At 49.1% G+C, this 18007-nt stretch overlaps 2 protein-coding genes across 2 annotated transcripts; one reads left to right on the top strand and one right to left on the bottom strand.

The window, feature by feature from the left end:
* The first annotated feature begins 1189 nt into the window (after window positions 1-1189).
* Window positions 1190-11336, top strand: bckdk (branched chain ketoacid dehydrogenase kinase). Its single transcript, XM_070983816.1, has 11 exons — window positions 1190-1580; window positions 3825-3893; window positions 3982-4092; window positions 5494-5541; window positions 6986-7105; window positions 7256-7354; window positions 7444-7517; window positions 7820-7948; window positions 8425-8514; window positions 8618-8773; window positions 9126-11336. Exons 1-11 carry the CDS (start codon window positions 1329-1331, stop codon window positions 9268-9270), a joined length of 1293 nt encoding a protein of 430 aa, XP_070839917.1. The 5' UTR covers window positions 1190-1328; the 3' UTR covers window positions 9271-11336.
* A 1632-nt stretch (window positions 11337-12968) lies between these two features.
* orai2 (ORAI calcium release-activated calcium modulator 2) lies at window positions 12969-17712 on the bottom strand. Its single transcript, XM_070983117.1, has 3 exons — window positions 17368-17712; window positions 15767-16002; window positions 12969-15169 (listed from the first exon to the last, which is right to left on the bottom strand). Exons 2-3 carry the CDS (start codon window positions 15995-15997, stop codon window positions 14621-14623), a joined length of 780 nt encoding a protein of 259 aa, XP_070839218.1. The 5' UTR covers window positions 15998-16002; window positions 17368-17712; the 3' UTR covers window positions 12969-14620.
* Between the last annotated feature and the right edge of the window lie 295 nt (window positions 17713-18007).

The raw sequence follows: 18007 nt of genomic DNA, 5'->3' as shown, positions 1-18007 counted from the left end.
AGCTAATTCAGGTTTAATGAGTCCATCTTCTTATGAGTCGGACTGTTTTTGTGTAATTTGCACATCTTTCTTTTTTTATATCGACATATTTAATGTGGATAGTTGTATGTGAGTGAACCTCTTTTAAGACTAATCTTTGGACATTGCTGTTTCATTCATATGTTGTGATGACATTAAGGGAATGCAAACACTTTAAGCATGGCCGTGAGGAGGAGGAGGAGGAGGAGGAGGAAAGCTGCTGACAGCTGAGGAAACGACTTCCCGACAGCTCCCTCCCTCCTGCTCTTTAATCCTGTAGTGAAGGTGTGTTTCTGAAATCCACCGTGTTCGCTCGCTGTGAGCTCACACAAACACCCTGAGCTGAAGTAAAAACAATCAGCTGTGTTTTATTATTTCATTCTTGGCACAATCTGAACATGAATCTTAGTTTTAATGGTTTTATTTGATTCACAGCCTCTGAAAGCTGCTTACAGCTCATATCCAACATCACACACGTTTACAGTGATGTGTTTACACATGAGATAATGTGTAGCTTAAACACCAATCATAGTTTTCAGTTCGTGTAATCAGTCGGCTTTATTTTCTGTCATTGATTGTTGAAAATATGTGATTTCGTGTCATGAACTCAGTGTTTTTACCTCTGTTTGAGTATTAAAACAGACTCATGTTTTACTGACTTTGTGTCCAGTTCTGTTTTTGGCTGTTTTTTGGGGCAGTTTTGGCTCAGAGGCTATGATGAAGCAAGAGAGTCCAAACCTGTTTTGCACTAGATGCTACACAATCCACTGATACCTGAACATGGAAAATAATGGTCATTAAAAGTGAAAGTTAAAGCTCAAACTCTGATCCCTGCTCACAGTAAAGCTACATTTGTCTGACACACGAGACCAGAGATCAAATCAAACAACTCAAAAACATGTTACTGGTGTACAATTTAATTGGAGCTTTGCCCTTGGGGGGGGGGGTGTTCTTAAAGCCAGTTGAGCCCCCCCTCCCCTCCACTAGCCACGGGTCTGCTAAAATACTGGGAATTGTTTACCGCCTGGCCCTTTAGTCAGTACAGTACAGTAATGAAGAGGTGGGGGTGTGGATGAGGCCTCGCCCCGCCTCTGGCCCGCTGATTGGTTCAGCTGTCATGTCGTCGTCCCAGCGCTCTCCTCCGCTGGCCAATGGGCACAAAGCCCTTTCTGTACCCTCTCTACTGTATTCAGATACGTGCCTTTGTGCACCATTCCGACGCGACCCCAATGGCCTCGTAGCAGCACCAGAATTTCGTGCTCGTACAGGAACAGGGCAGCCCTGTTCACACACACACAGCTCGTCTCCAAATGCGTCCGGGACTGGCGGGTATCGCGGTGGAGATGCTGAGCGGCGCTACCTGCAAAGCCAGGCCGAGGCTCGGCAGCCTCTTGCTGGCCCCCGTCACTAAAACAGTAACGTTACCACCGATGTCAAGCACCGGGAGCCGCAGATTTCGGTCCACGTCCTCCATGCAGGGGTTTTCAGAGTTAGCTAGAGAGAGGTCGAAGACTGTCACGTCGTTTTACAATCAGTCCGCCATTGACGTCTCCGCAGAAAAGGTACGTTTTTGCTGGTGCTCTCCTCTGAAACGGGCTCCCACTGTAGCAGCGAGGTCGTAAGCTAGCTGTAGCCTCACGGTAATGCTAGCCGTTAGCTAGGTTTGTGCCGAGTTCACTGACGCTTAAAAGATAGTAAATACGAACTCCTACTTGGATCCGCGCCAGCGCCCAAAGCTAGATAGCGAAATGAAGTCACATCGCAACTTGGAGAAAGCAGTAATCAGAAACACATGTGGTTAATGCAGGACGTTTTTATTTCGAATAAACAAAATCAAGTATATCAACTTAAGTAGCTACTTTAGGATTTGTTTAGGACAGTTCAGTGTTTAGGACGCTGATGGTGTGAACGATCAGGATGCATATTTCCAATAAGTCGCGGGCCCGTTACGTGAGGTTAGTTGTTTCACGGATTTGCTCCTGAGGATTTGAATGCATCATCACGGTTTTTCCTGAGGACGTTTAGTTTTGCTAGCAGAGAAAACGTTAACTGTCCCGTTAATTTCGAACAAAGTAACACCAGCGGACTGTAAATCAATTTAGGAAGCATTTGGGTTAAATAAGAATTGATTCCTGGATAGTTTTGTCAAAGTCAGTTTTCGCCGCGGTGACTTTAGCTGTTTTTGTTTTGTTTGTCAGACTAATGTAAAACAAACATGTAGGATTATTAATTGAATGTCGAGTCAATATAAATGATCCAGCTTTTATTCAAGGAAAATGTCAAACTTTTGACAAAAGATCAACAACTCCCTCCCTCCGCTGCTCTTTGTTTTTTTTGTTTTTTTTTTCTTTGTCATAAAATCTTTCCTCCATTTTTTTCCAGCAGTTTTAAAAGCCTGACAGGAACATGGATGCCTCAGCATTTTGTCATCTGCTCTCCAGCTGTGTGATCAGCTCAGACAAACAAACCTCCAGTGTTTCGTCATAGCGAAATGAGGAAGGAGTCTGCAGCTTCATGCTAACTGCTGAACCAAAACAGGACAGTTAGCTGCAAGTGAAGGCAGATGTTTCATACACAGAGTGCTGCATGTTGAAGAAACCTGCAGCTGTGAGGAGAGCGGTGAAGCTCAGCATATCTGCTAACGTCAGTGCATGCAGCGGCTGATCTCTCTGAATCCGTCTGATTGCAGTCAGCTGCACATTTTGTCTTGTGACCTGCAGTCACACGATAACCTGCTGCAGAGGTCCCAGCGTGGCGCTCAGAGACCGGCCACGAGATGATTAACAGGATAAATGGACAGAAGAGAGTGAATCCTAATATGAGTCCATTTCTCCTGAGCCACGCTCAGGTCAGATGCTGCTCTTCCTGCCTCTCGTGGCGTCGTAGGTGGGTTTAGACAGCTCCATCTTTTAATATGAGCAGTTGTTTGACTGAGGTGTGCCCGTTCAGCCCTGTGCACACCTGGTATTAACATGAGATCGCTGCATTTCTGCAGTATTTACGCCTTTCATTGACATGCATTCCTCAGCCAGATGCAGATTGAAGATTAATGCAAAGGGTAAACGAGGCTCTTGGCAAGTGTAGTTACAGCAAAGCTTAGCTTAACTAAATAATGATTTATGAGTAATGACGTCACCACCTGCAGCTTGTTACATGCTCAAGGCTTTATTCACAGGCCGGTTTAATAATGTCACGAGCTGTATGTTCTTAACAAAACTGCTTTTGTAGACTTTTCACACTTAAGGTCTGGGAGAGTTTGTCGACATGATGATAACGGGCTGCGATTGAATCGTCGTCTCGTAGGCGTGACAGCATCTGTTGAATCATTGCTGCGAAATCCCGTCACTGCACAGTGATTCATTGCTGGCTGTTTGGAGGCGTGTTGCAGGTTTGAGTCCCATAAAACATGAGCATTAGTGATTGGCTGAGCTTGGCGACTCGCCGCACGTCGATGCGTCTGTGAGGTATTATTAGTTGTTTCTATAAGCAAAGTATTTAAAAAAGCATGTTTCTGGTATCAGGTCTGGTTGAAGCAACGATAAGAGACATTTGGAAACTGACAGGAGCAGATTTGGCGAAGCTGCTTCTGAAGAAACTCCCTCAGAATGGCCTCATGAAGCCTCGAAGGGTTAAATGAGGCTCCTCTGCAGAGTCTGCTGGGTTATATTTGTCCTCCATTAACAGGATGTCTTTGGGAGCAGGCGGAGGTCCTCGGGTGGGTGTGTTAAGTCGCTGGAGGTGATTTGAATGTGTGTGAGTAATGAGGTGGATGTGTTTGTGACTGTAACGTGTTGAATCCTCCTCAGGCCTCAGTGCGACTGACCTTAGCGACGCTGCTGTATTCTGGGAAGTCTCCGGATGGACACCACATCCTGGTAAATGTCTCACATCTGTCAGGTGTGTGTTTGATGAAAAACTCTTCACTCTGCGCTCGATTTTACCGTTTTCTGTGTGTGATCTCAGAGCAGTGGCAAGTACCTCCACAAGGAGCTGCCCGTGCGAATCGCCCATCGCATCAAGGGCTTCCGCAGTTTGCCCTTCATCATCGGCTGCAACCCCACCATTCTGCAAGTGGTAAGAACTCAGTCCTCAATTCACACACCGCACCGCCCTGCACCGCCCTGCACCACCCGCGGCTGCAGCCATACATGAAGCGAGGGCTGCCGGCCCTGCGGCAGCTTCTATAATAAGAAAGTGACAACTGGGACGCCGCACGTGGAAAATCAAAGGAGGGAGCCACTCTCTGTCGGGCTGCTGCCTCCAGTGTTCCTGGTGAAAAGGTGTGGGTGTGGCTCAGGAGGTGGAGCAGGTGTGCCACTAATCACAGGGTGGAGTTTCCCACAGAGCAACAGTGTTACATATTTCTGGCAGCTGACTTCACACTTTTATCTTCTCCGCCTTGTTTTAGTGTTTGCTGTCAGACTGCTTTAATCCGCTGAGCTTGCTTTTCCTTCCCTTTCCAAAGACTGTCATTAGTTCATGAGAGAGAGCAGGAACGATCAATACGTGGGGGGGGGTCATAAATGAATGTATGGGAGACCCTGACGGGGGGGGGGGGCCTCGACCTTCAGCTCCACCGGAGTGAAAACACAGACCGGCATCGGCTGTGAGGAAGGACTCGCGTAGACTCGACAGATTTGACAGCTCGCTGAGTGATTGACGGCTGAAGAGGTCAAACCTTCAGCAGCGTGAGCAGCGTTCAGAACAACTCGTCCCAGCTTCACCTCCTCTGACGGTCCCTCCGCTTGTATAAGCAGAGTGTCTGACAGGCTGCAGCAGTCGGTATGTGGGTCAGCGTGACATGAACTCGACTGATGGGGAAGCTTTTATTTCACAAGTTCAAAGAGTTTAAACTTTCTTATCTGCTTATAAAAAGTCAGATTTAGTGGTTAACCTCGAAGGCGTCGACGCAGATTCATTGTTAGAAGTGATTCAAGAGATTTTCTGTCGTTCTTTACTTTCGGAGAGTTTCTGGTTTGTCTCCAGAGCTCCATGTGGGACAAAGTTCTCGCTCTCTGTTCTCAGTCCCTTCGTAGCCGACTCGCCGCCTCCTCTCGTCTCCCGCTGGTGAACTTTCACCCACATTCCTTCCTTTCTGGCGTCGCGGGTCTCCTCTGTGCCGATTACGTAAAGAGCTGCTCCTTTGTGTCGGCAGCTGTAATGTAGGTCACGGCTCGCTCTGTCAGAGAGGAGGCAGGTCGCGGCCCGATTTTCTGCTGATGCACATCCTGATAATCAGTTAAACTCTGACGAGGAGCAAAGTTTGTTTTCTGGAGGAGTTCAGCTCCACTGCTAACAGAGAATCCTGAAATGTACCCCACATGAGGACATGTCAGGCGTGGTGTGGGGCCCAGGCAGGGGCCCTGTAAGGCCCAGGCAGGGGCCAGTCAGGGGTGGTGCTGGTGGTGTGGTGCTTCATGGTTGGATGGACAGGATCACTAACTGCTGCCTCCACCTCTCTGTCCTTTCTTACAGCATGAACTGTACATCAGAGCCTACCACATGCTCAGTGACTTCCCCCCGGTGAGTCCCACGTGCACATACACACACGCACACACACACACACACACGCACACACACACACACACACACACATACACATGCACGAACCCAGAGGAAACACACACACTAGCTTTACTCAGCATCATAAACAGGAAGTGTGAACATTTGCTGTCAAGGCTTTTGTTTTGTCTGCACGACGCCGCTCCACGATTGGTTGATTTGTTCGGCCCTCAGCCAATCCACATATAGCCCAAAACCACAAGCTGAACAAAGTTAGTTTAATTAAAAGTCACGACCATCATCTTACACACTGTTAAACAACACTTTCACGGTCAAAAAGAAAATATGATGTTTTACCTTTTTTAACCTTTGTGCTGTTTGTCTGTGTAACGAACCCTCGATTAGATCAGCAAAACAATCCAGACGTCTGTGAGTGACAGTGTAATAGATTACATCTTTACTTTCTCTTTGGAGAGCTGCACACTGCTGTAAAATACTGATGAGTCCACAGCCGCTGCAGGAAACGTTCAGAGATCCACACGACATCATCAGAGAAACAGAGAACAGTATTAAAAGAAGAAGAAGAAGCTGCTCGGAGGCCGTTTCTGCTGTTTCCTTACATCAGACTGATCCGATGATTGATTCCAGATAAAGTTCACAAGGAAGAAGAAAATACAAATATTTACTACACGGACAAGGAAGCGATGAAGGCGATGGAAGAAAAGACGAGCAGCTTTATGCTGTGTGTGCGCGCGTGTGCGCGCGTGTGTGTGATCTAAGGCAATAATTGAACAAACTGTCATTAATTGTGCTGCTCAGATGTGACTCATGCTGCAGGTTTAGACACGATTAATAGTCAGAGTTATAATAACGTTTTTCAGCCAACAGCAGCTCTCAGTCTGTGTGGTCTTAGTGTTCAGGTTCAGGTCTTTGTGGTCCGGGTGTTCAGGTTCAGGTCTGTGTGGTCCGGGTGTTCAGGTTCAGGTCTGTGTGGTCCGGGTGTTCAGGTTCAGGTCTTTGTGGTCCGGGTGTTCAGGTTCAGGTCTTTGTGGTCCGGGTGTTCAGGTTCAGGTCTGTGTGGTCCGGGTGTTCAGGTTCAGGTCCTGGCCTCGGTGGACGTGTGTCTGTCCTCGCCTCTCCCGCTGGCAGTGACGGCGAACAGGCCGAGTCTCGTCTCGTCTTCAGCTCTTTCGCCTTCGTCGTGCCCGCCTGGTCTTGTGTTCGTACACGTCCGACGAGGGCAAACCTGCTCGACATGTTTTCTGTTCTGTCCCGCTGAAGTTCAGGCGCCTGTGAAGTCTGCGTTCAGGCTGATCGGCCTGTCGTGGGAAATGAACGAGCAACATTTCTGAAAATAAGGTCTGTGACGGATCAGAAAACCAGCCGGCGTCTCTCTAAATGACAGAAAAGTGGATGAAAGTCTGTTTCTGAACAGGACGTTTTAAATGTCCGTCTCTGTCTCCAGATCAAGGATCAGGACGTGGAGGCTCGGTTCTGTAAGCTGGTGCAGCAGCTGCTGGACGACCATAAAGACGTGGTCACCATGCTGGCTCAGGGCTTCAGGGAGTGTCGCAGGCACATCCAGGTAAGAGCTGCACCTGCGGGACGGACCCGAGGACGGAGCGTGTCCCTCAGAAACGTCCCGTTAAAGCTCCTGAATCTGTTCATTAAACATCATTTTCTCATGAAGTCTGTTCTCCAGATCTCAGTTTGAAAAGTGTTTTCTCTGTGGTAGGATGAGATGATCCTGCGTAACTTCCTGGACACGACGCTGTGCTCCCGCCTGGGGATCCGAATGTTGGCCACGCACCACCTCGCCCTTCACGAGGACAACGTACGTCTGACTGTCCTGCCTTCTGCAGCAGTTAACAGCAGCTGACTGATGCTCGTTTGCTCGTCTTAAAGCTGTTTTTTCTTCTCCAGCCTGATTTCGTCGGGATCATATGTCGACGCCTGTCCCCAAAAAAAATCATAGAGAAGTGGGTGGACTTCTCCAGGTGAGCATTCAGTCAGCTGTGTTTGTCTATCACCTTTAGATGACTTTGTGCTTCTGTATGAGCGCTGTGTTGACTGAGGAGGTCAGAGGTCAGCTGATAAACCCTCAGCAGCACACACGTTTCTGCCGCTGGAGCTGCGAACGAGATACGAGCTGTCGTCGCTGCCGACCTGCTCTGATCTGCTCCAGCTGAAATCTGACCTGAGTCTTTGCTTCTTCCAGCTGTTCTGCTCGCTGGTGAAACTGAAATCGATGCTCTCACACTGTCAGATTGTCTGTAACCGCCCGTCATGTCTCCCTCAGGCGTCTGTGCGAGCACCAGTATGGAAACTCTCCCAGAGTGAGGATCAACGGACACGTCGCGGCTCGCTTCCCCTTCATCCCTCTGCCTCTGGATTACATCCTGCCCGAGCTCCTCAAGAACGCCATGAGGTGACTCATACGCACCCGCACGTACACGACTTCACCTCCAGCTTCAGCTTCATCAGCACGGCGACGGCGTGTGTGTCGCTCGTCAGTCGGATGCTTCACGCTGTCCTCATCATGCTGTCCGTCCTCACTCTGGAAGTAGGACTTGTCCTCAAGTCTTTGTCTGTCCAGAAGTGTCCAACAGTAAAATATGATCTAAACGCTGCAGAAGATCACAGACGATCTTTTCGTGATGTGGCTGAGAGGACGAGCAGCGGAGGCTTCAGGCTTTGTGGTCAGAGCTGGAGCTTCTGGCTGGGGGGTGGGGGCGATGGCGGGGGGTGGGAGGGTGGGGTGTTTTGAAAGCAGTTGTTGATTAAAGATGTCGACGTACTCGCAGCTGTTTATGAAACCTGACGTGATACCTTCACCATCGTCGGTTTTCTGAGATCAGAGCACAGCATCCGCTCACCTCGACCTTCATCTTTTTGTCTCTTCAGGGCCACCATGGAAAGCCACCTGGACACCCCGTACAATGTGCCCGACGTGGTCGTCACCATCGCAAATAACGACATTGACTTCGTCATCAGGTGAGTGACTTCCTGTCTGCTCTTGCTCCCCCTGGGGGGTCTGGAGACCCTCCAGCGTTGAACCCCTTCAGCACGCTGTTAACTCTGCTTGTTTCCCTCGAAGGATTTCAGACCGCGGCGGCGGCATCCCTCACAACATCATCGACAAGGTGATGGACTACCACTTCAGCACGGCCGAGGAGAGCGCTCAGGACCCCCGCATGAGCAACCTCTTCAACAGCATCACCAACAGCGGAAACCAGTCCAGCCCCATGCATGGGTAAGACACTGCGAGGACAGACGTCTGCGGACGTCCTGCTGAGGTGGCGCTGTGTGGAGGAGAGTCTTTCATCCTCCAACAGAAGGCCACTGAGCAGTGATCAGCACATTTTTAAAAGCCCTCCCATTGGTCAGAGAGGCAGCGCTGAGGGTGGAGCTGAACTCACGCTGCCTCCTGGAGGCCTGGCAGTGACTTCCTGCTCCACCTGTATTTACCTGCAGGCGGCCTTTCACACTTCATCTCGGTTCATGTTGTACCAATAACAGATCATGAGAGCGTGACGCAGTCAGCGCTGCGGCTCCGACGCGCCTTGAACGCCTCACGTTAAACCCGCCGTCTCTGTGCTCTGCAGGTTTGGCTTCGGCTTGCCCACCTCCAGGGCCTACGCCGAGTACCTGGGCGGCTCGCTGTCCATACAGTCTATGCAGGGCATCGGCACCGACGTCTACCTGCGCCTGCGCCACATCGACGGCAAAGGAGAGAGCTTCAGAGTGTAGAGCCCCCCGTTGGTCCCCCGACCCAGGAATCAGGCCACGCGGGAGGGCAGAGGTTTCCCCCCGGGGAGCCTGGCATGGACTACAGGACTTTGGTCCAGGAAGTGATAGCCGACGCAGTATGTTGTCAGAGAGCTCCTAAATTCACCCTCTTTGTTCCTTTTTGTTTGCCTTAGACTGATTATAAGCTATGTTAGCTCTCACCTCGATGATTTCAGTTGTTCCCTTCGTTTCGTACCCTGTGGCATGTCGTCCTGAAGGTTTAAGGGGTGTATGAACGTTGAATGTTTAGGTTATCGGGACAAAATGTGCATGATAGTGGCCATCGATGTTACTGTGGAAGGAAAAAAAAGAGCTTCGCTTTTGAAGAAGCTCGCTCTGAAGTTACTTGTCGCGCAGCCTGAAAGCAGGAACGAGCCGCCTGAGACACTCCAGCCAGTCTGCTGCTCGCACGTCCCTGACGATCAACACCACGACGGCGTCCACGTCCTCGCGTTACAGTGGACGCTCTCAGCTGTGAACCTCAGCCCTTAGCGACGTCCTGCGAAGCCTCCTGACGCCGATCGACGAGGAAACTGCCAAAACACCCAAAGCTCGTTAACTGGTTCCTGTGTTGCAGCCGGACGGACGTCTCGGTCCTGCAGTGTCTCTGTGACGTTCAGTGGCCTTACTGTGTGACGCTCGTCCCTCACCTGCATGCTGTCTTTGACTCCTTCTCTCGTTTGTTGCCTTTGTCGGATCACACACTCCGTTTCATTAGATGTTTTTGCACAGTAGATTTCCAGTTAGGCTGCTCAGCACTTCACCAATCATAGCAGTTTTTACTTCATTATACGTCGTTCGCAGTAACAGTATACCATAGAAGTATTGTCTAATACCTGTTTTATCTGTTGTTTTTTGTGTGTGTCAGTTGGATTTCAGTCTTTTTGTGGGGTTACATTTCAGGATCAGACGCTGGGTTTCTGCTCACGCTGCAAGTTTCACTTTTCACTTTCTGGAGATCACAACTTGATTCTGTCGTCACTCGACACCACGGACACATTTTTTAAAATAATCTATTTATTTTGGCCGCCTTCTGCTGATTAAGTAACGTTCAGTCTGAAGGTCTCAGTATTCTTCAAACGGACATGCGGCACGTCGTCCGACACGCGAGCGCCTGCAGCGAACGTCCCTCGTGGTCGTCCCGCCGCCTCCACAGCCGCTCTGCAGTGATTAACGTATCTTCATGATGAACATCCACACTCCACCACCGAGAAGGTGTTGCTCAGTCACTCCATGTGATGCCTCACAGGCCTCCCGCCCACAAGCACTGCCATTTTCTCCATGAAACGCACCAATCATGATTACTTTGTACAATAAAGTTGTTTTTTTTAACCTCACGGTCAGTCCGGCTCGGTTTCATGAAGTCATTCCTCTCGAGCTGAGGACGAGCCCACAAAGAGTCCTGATTTCTGATCACGGATTAATCAAGTTGTGATCTCAGAGCGGCGTCGCAGGAAGTAGCCCGGGCCAGATTTCCTGTTTTTACAGTGAAACTGGAAGTTTCCCCCAGGCGACACCTGGAACACTCCTCACGGCCTGTTGAACATTCCCACAGAGCAGCAGAGCACCTGAACGCAGCTCAGGTTTATGTGTTGGCGGCATTTGTTCCAATGAGCTTTTACTGTTTTTAGCAGAGGGCATTGAGCTCAACGTGAGCTGTGATCAATTCACACCAACACGAACGACGTTTGAACCCGAAGCTCCTCAAAACGTTAAAGTCACTGATGTAAAATCGAGCTGATGGGAAAAAGTTTCTGAAAACCGATCACGGATGTGAGTCTGAAATGTTTCGTATCGAACAGCTTCATCAATCAAAAGTGTTTTTTTTCTACATACAGATGTTGAAATGAGATTTTGGCTCGTGAGGCGTGAAAACATCAACATATTCAAACACTATCTGGTTCAATTTGTGAATATTTATTTTATTTCCTGAAGTTTCCCCTCATGAGCGAGCGGCCTGTATTATCTGTCCCTGTGCTCTGTCTCCTGTCACAGCCGTCTGAATAAATGTGTTTATTGTGGCTTTGAACGTGTTGGAGATGTACTCTCTGCATGGGGGGGTGGGGGGGGTGTCCCTCTGAGACACATCAGCAGCATCATTCTGAGAAAGTCCTGCAGGTAAAATGTGGCTTTATGACACGTGTGCTGTCTGCCCCCTGCTGGCCTGGAGACAACAGTGCAGGCTGGAACACATTCAAAGCATTGTTTGGGGTTTTTTTGAGGGGGGGGGGGCTGGGGGGGTTGACAGATGAGTTTCTGAGTTTGTCATTTTTGCAGATGAAGGTGAAAAGTGTTTTTGTGTCGGCAGCAGAATTTAATTAATTAATTCAGATGATGGAGATTAAAGTAAATCTGCGTGGGGGGGTATGGGGGGGCAGTATTCATGAAATCCATATTTATATAAAAACTCTTTATCCGGATTCACGCTCACTTCCTGAACGTCTCCACACTCACACTCATTCATATGCATTATGGGGACATGTCCCCGCACCGTCGCTGTAAACCTTCACGTGTCGCGCTCAAAACGCACTCACACACACGCACACACTCCATGTGTTGACGTGTCCCTTATGGGGACATGACAGACTGACATTCACCTCCTGGAGGCGAGCTCAGCCAACCAGCTGCCTGACAGGTGACGCTCAGGTGAGGCTCAGGAGGACGTTTGACCCAAAATAAACCTTCTTACCAGGTGGTGGCAGAGTTTGTCCCTGATTGGTCTGAAAAGTGTCCCTGAATGTGGACTAAGTCAGAACACAGACACACATGGGGGGGCACCTGTGAAACTCACCTGACTGTTCAGTGTTTTGCGTCCAGTCGTCCAAACGGATGCATCGTCACAGCCAGAGCCTTCCTGTCGTCAGTTAACGTGGGGGTCTATGGGAAGCTCAGACCACCTGACTCTATGAGTCCATGTGAGGACGTCTGACGATGACCTGATGGACGTCCACACCGTGTGATGACGTGTTTTTGTGTTCTTTGTTATGTATTCGTCACCATCGTCTCCAGGACAAAGCCAGAAAACTGGACTCGTGGGACTTTGAAACCTGTTGCCATGGAGACGTCTGTCTCCTCTGAAGTTAGTGTCCCACATGTCTTCTGTTGACTTGGTTGGAAAAGCGTCTCTCTTGTACGTGTCTTACAGTCGTCACACAGGTCTGTGGAGGATCGTCAATATTTGCAGACGTCCTGAGGCTCAGCATCGCGTCAGCTGACTGGATGGGACAGGTACACGCTGTCCTCCATGACAGCTGATGAACGTCTCACTCTGTCAGCTGTTTTTGGTCTCCACCACCTCGTGGGCGTCTCTTTTAGCAGCTACTGTTAGCCGGCTGGTTGCTAACTGTGGAAAACAAACAATGAGCCGAAGTTACAGGATGAAACTGATCCTGCAGCTTCGACTCGTTTCCACATTTCACATGAAAGTTTGGACCAATCGAGACATTTCAAAGCAAACCACACGAGTCAACCTCAGGGTGGCGCTAGAGGAAACTTCACATGAAGGTGTGGACAAAATGTGAGTCATGGTCCATAAAAGCGACAGCAGCGAGGCTGAAACAGACCGCTCTGAAGCTTTCTGTCAAAAGCGACTTCATTCGTGGATTCGCCTGTTTTCACTGAGCAAACACCGACTGCTGACAGACACACGAGAGGCGGCGACAGCTTAAATATTTGTCTTTATTTGGGAAGTCTTGCAGGCAGTGAATGTCATGTCCTCACACAGATCATCTGCGCTTCATCCAAGAAGCCACAATCACAGAGAAGCGACAGTTAACCCGACGCTCACTACAAGTGCACTTTTACCTCCTCTGAGAAGCAAACAGCCGAGCGTCACTTTGGTCAGTCGTGGTATTTGGAATGTGGTAACAGGTTGGTGCGTTTCCCTCAAACACAGGAAGTGTGTTTGACATGATCCAGAGCCCGCTCTGTGTGTGTGTGTGTGTGTGTGTGTGTGTGTGGTAGTCAGTGAACACACTCCTTCACAGAGCTCTCCATCAGGCCCTGCAGGACCTGGAGGTCACATGCTGATCGACGGCGCTCAGCTCGCCGTCACATCGCTCTTAAACGCCGTCGTGACCTTCAGCAAACAGCGGCTCATGAAAGGCAACAATTCTGTCAGCAGAAACATTGACGTCGAAGCACTTTGAGCAGCATCACACCAGCAGTTTGACAAAAGCTCTTTGTAAAAGACAGGAAAAGCTTTTTGAGGCTCGTCAGAGATTCTGGATGTAAAAAAACAACAGACATTTTTACAAGAAAGCAACATTTTTAAGACCAAACAGAAGAAGTTTATGGTGCGGCACCGAACGCTGGACGGACAGGACGGAGACGTCCTGCGTCCATTCACCACGTCTGAATCAAACGTGAAAAAAAATCTCTTACTGAATCCATTTAATGTTGAACACGAAGAATCAGATCTGAAATCAGCCGCTGAGACGTCGCACACTCAGATCAACTCTGAAAGATATGAAATATGGATCGAATACCAGCCACAGACACCATGTTTGATACGTTTCTGCTTCAAAGTTCAACTGATCAGCTTGAATTATTGACTCATGATAGAAGCTGAACTGGGAGAAAGTGCCTGTCAATCATCTGCAATGTGATTTTACACAATTCTAACTGGGATAATGGAAATATATATAATATATAAATAAATATATTCAACTTGTTGATGCTGTTTAACACGGGAGCAACAACGCGGCCCAACATGAAACTAACTTCGCTCCACAGAGGAGGAGCCATTCAGACTCAAAAGACCAAGAAGCTAAAAAAGACGTAACAGCGAACTTATTCCACCACCTGAAGCGCTGAGAGCAGAAACATCCTGAAACATCCTGAAACATCCTGAAACATCCTGAAACATCGTGATTTCAGTGACGCCTGGAAGGGACGGCCGCTCTCTGCACAGTAAAGCGAGATAAAAGATTCAATAAGAGATCGTTTGGCCTCTGAGTGAATCTGGGTACGTGACCCACGTGGAACCAGATCCAGAACGGAACCAGCTTTTAGGACCCAACGTAAGAAATGGCACAAAAATAGCACAGAGAACATAAAAGCCCTTTTTCTGTAAACCTTTCACATCATCGTGAACCGACAGCGATCGCAGACGTAAAACTCACAAATCCTACGACCTCGAACTCATCAGCAGTCTGACTTGTTTACGTGTCTGTGCTGCACGGGGAGGAGCTGAAGGCGTTCGAGTCCAAGCAAGGCACAAACAACGAGCAGGATAAACATGGGGGGGTGGGGTGGGGGGGCTCGATAAATATGGGAAACAACAGGAAGTTCTTAAAGCTGCCGCCACGACTCACACAGTCTGGAGGCCTCTCTCGTGGCCGTCGAGCTGCACCTTAATCTTGTGCAGTTCCTCGATCTCCTGGTGGTGGCGCTCTGTCTTGTGGCGCACCAGAGAGCGGTAGAAGTGAATGGTGAACACCAGAAAAATCACCCCCACCGGCACCATGATGATGGTGGAGGCCAGCGCGGCCTGCCAGCCGCTGTCCTGCGGCGCAGCTTTCGTAGGCCGCGGCGTCGGTTTGACCACGGTGGAGTCCACGGGAAGGAACTTGATCCAGCAGAGCAGCACCACCTCCGCTAGGAAGAGCAGGATGCCCAGAGCGGTGGAGAAGCCCCAGGCCAGCTCGATGTAGTGGTGCATCCGCTCGTGGGGCGACTCGCTGACGGAGTTGAGGTTGTGGATGTTGCTGACGGCCTCCACGTTGGGCAGGATGCAGGTGCTGATCAGCAGAGCGAAGAGGTGCACCGCCACCAGCACGGTGGTGCACACGCTGAAGGCGATGAGGAGCACGCGAGGGTAACTGTACTGCATCTCCAGCTCCACCTCCACCATGGCCACCTGTGACAGGAACACAGAGAACACCAGGTTACTACGTCCAGGTGTGCTGGACGGCAGGGCGGCGCAGGCGGCGAGTCCCGCGGCACAAACACAGACGGACTGAAAACAAAAACGACTGTAAAATGTGACGGAAAGAGTCAAAATGTGGAAGCGGTTTCTAAAAATCTGCCTTTTCCTGACGTTTTTTCAGATCATCAGCAGATACGAGACGTGAGCCGAATTCTGCTGGAACAAACTAAACAGCTGCTTCTGTTTGTGGTCAAACAGTGTAAACAAGCAGGACTGTTTCGTACTGAGGCTCCACACAAACAGGAAGTGAAACCCACTTCCTGCTCATCACTGCGTTCCCATGTGACATGCAGGTTACTGGTTACTGTTTCTGCAGGTCAAGCTTCACAATACAGAAATGAAGTGAAATCACGAGCTGCCTGGAAACATGAATAACAGGAGGTTCAGTCTACAGCTGCGACGATCAGTCGATTCAAAGAAAGGGAACTTCCTGATATTCTGATTGATTCACTCGCAGATTAATCGTTTCAGCCATTTTTCAAGCAAATATGTCAAACAGCTGCGAGGACTGAGGCGAGGAGGACTGACCATGGCGAAGCCAGAGAGCAGCGCAGACGTCCTGCTGGAGGCCTTCAGCTTGGCTCGGCTCAGGTAGAGCTTCCTCCACGACAGCGCCTGCACCGAGTGGTGGTTGGAGCTGACCAGCTCCAGGTAACTGCGCCGCACCCAGTCCCTGTAGTCCATCCCGCCGCCGTCCGGAGCCCGCTCTGAGACGCCCGGGGCCGGGGAGCCCATGGGCACGTTCAGCTCGCTGCTCATGACACCTGAAGGGGAGAGACGGTCATGTCAATATGTCTCCTCCTCATCAGAGGCTGCAGAGGAAGAGGAAGAGGAAGAGGCGTGATCAAACCAGAAGCACGTGAAAGAGTTTCAGCCTTTCAGACATGACGAGCTCGAGAAGCTGTGAAGGTATTTTCAAAATGTCACCGAGCGACATTTCTGTAACACAACACAAGCCTCTGCATGCCGCCATGTCAGCGTAAAGCTCACAGCAGCTCCAGATGAACAGGGAGGAAACGCAAACCTGGAAGAATTTAAACGAGTCAGCGTTTAAAACAGCGATCCTTCTTCATCCAGCGTGCACAGACGGATTAAAGAGGAGCCAATCAAACGTCACGGCGTGAAGACGACAACAGGCCGCAGGAGGCTCCATCCAACGGACGAAGACAGCAGGAAGCATCCACAACAAACGAGCTAAAACCAGAGCCGCAATGATCAATCGATCGATCATTTATCAACTATCAAATTAATCACCAATTAATCATTAAATAATCAGTTTAAGTAAGAAAAAAGTCTCTGACTGCAGCTGCTTAAAGGTGAATATTTCAGCCTTTTCGGTCCTCTGTGACAGGAAACTGATGATCTTTGGGTTGTGGACCAAACAAGACATTTAAGGACTTCATGTTGGACTTTTGGACACACTGATGGACATTTTTTTTACCATTATCTGACACTTTATAGACCAAACAACTAATTAATTAACTGTGAAAATAACTGGCAGATTAGATGCGAGCAGCTGCACCTCTCATGTTGCTGGTGAAGATTATTCATTATAGTTCAAAACATAATTTTAGTTGTTTTATTATTAGCATAGTTTCAAACACCTCGCGTGTTTCAGTGATTTCCAACGAAGAAAGATCAGATTTTAATTAAAGTACAGAAAATTTCAAAATAAACCGGCTGTGTTTAAAATGAGCACATTCACAGTGACGCAGGACAAACACTGTGCACGGGCTCCTGTGTGGTCACCTGGCCGCGCTGTGCTGTGCAGGGGGAACACCTGAGCTGGTGAGTTCACGGCTCCGTGTATATTTAGAACACTGGACGTTAGCAGGATCCGTTTACCGGGTGAAGCTAACTGAGCTGCTCTGGCACCGAGCGGCAGCTCTTCTCTGCTGATTAGAGACATGGTGACATTAATGTCAAATAATCAGGTGAAGTACTCACAAATGAGACTGACATCATCTCCGTCTGTCATCGTTACGAGCAGCAACGTTACTTTAAGTGTAACGTTAGCGATACTCTTCTTGCTAGCTTAACTTTGTTAGCTAACGTTATCTAATCAACACGTTTCTAATCACGTTGCTCGTCCGTTAAGGAGTTGAAGTGCTGAAATATTTCCATCTTACCTGTCTGGCGAAGCGTCTTTTGAATAATGGACACAAACTCCGCGGACGTCTCTTCTGCACGCCGTTCACAACAATAACTGAACGGTGCCTGAAGCACACAGCCTGCTCAGGTTATCAACTTCCGGTCTCCGGCTGCAGTTATCAACGACACCTTCGTTCAGCTCCAGCGCTCGAGCCTCGGTCCGTAACGTTAATCCTCACCGACATTTCTAACGACCCCGCTGGCTGGCTCTGCTCCTCACTGCCGGCTGAGTTCACCGGGTTTCAGTTTTTCTGTTTTCTGTCTGGTCGGATCAGGACCCGCGGAAGGTGCGCGAAACTTGAAGAGGGCTTCCGGTTGGGTGTGTTGCCTTCAAAATAAAAGCAAAACATATTTACACAGAACAGTGTCAAATTAAATCTGTGGTTTTTAAAATGCATAAACCACGAATCACATCCACTTAATAAGAGCCTAGACCGAAAACAACAAGCAATAAAAACACATTACAAAATAAAGGTGTATTTTGAGGCTGCATTAGCCTACAGGACACTGTTTACAGCCCATTTAATCATTAATACAAAATGCTTACATATTAAACTATCTAATCTGCAGCTGAGCAGCACAAACATTTCTGGGAGGAAAAATAAGAGGCAGGCCTCA

This window comes from Chaetodon trifascialis, chromosome 16 (genome assembly GCF_039877785.1).
Source record: "Chaetodon trifascialis isolate fChaTrf1 chromosome 16, fChaTrf1.hap1, whole genome shotgun sequence".
Lineage (NCBI taxonomy): Eukaryota > Metazoa > Chordata > Actinopteri > Chaetodontiformes > Chaetodontidae > Chaetodon > Chaetodon trifascialis.
This window is presented reverse-complemented; position numbering and strand designations above follow the sequence as displayed.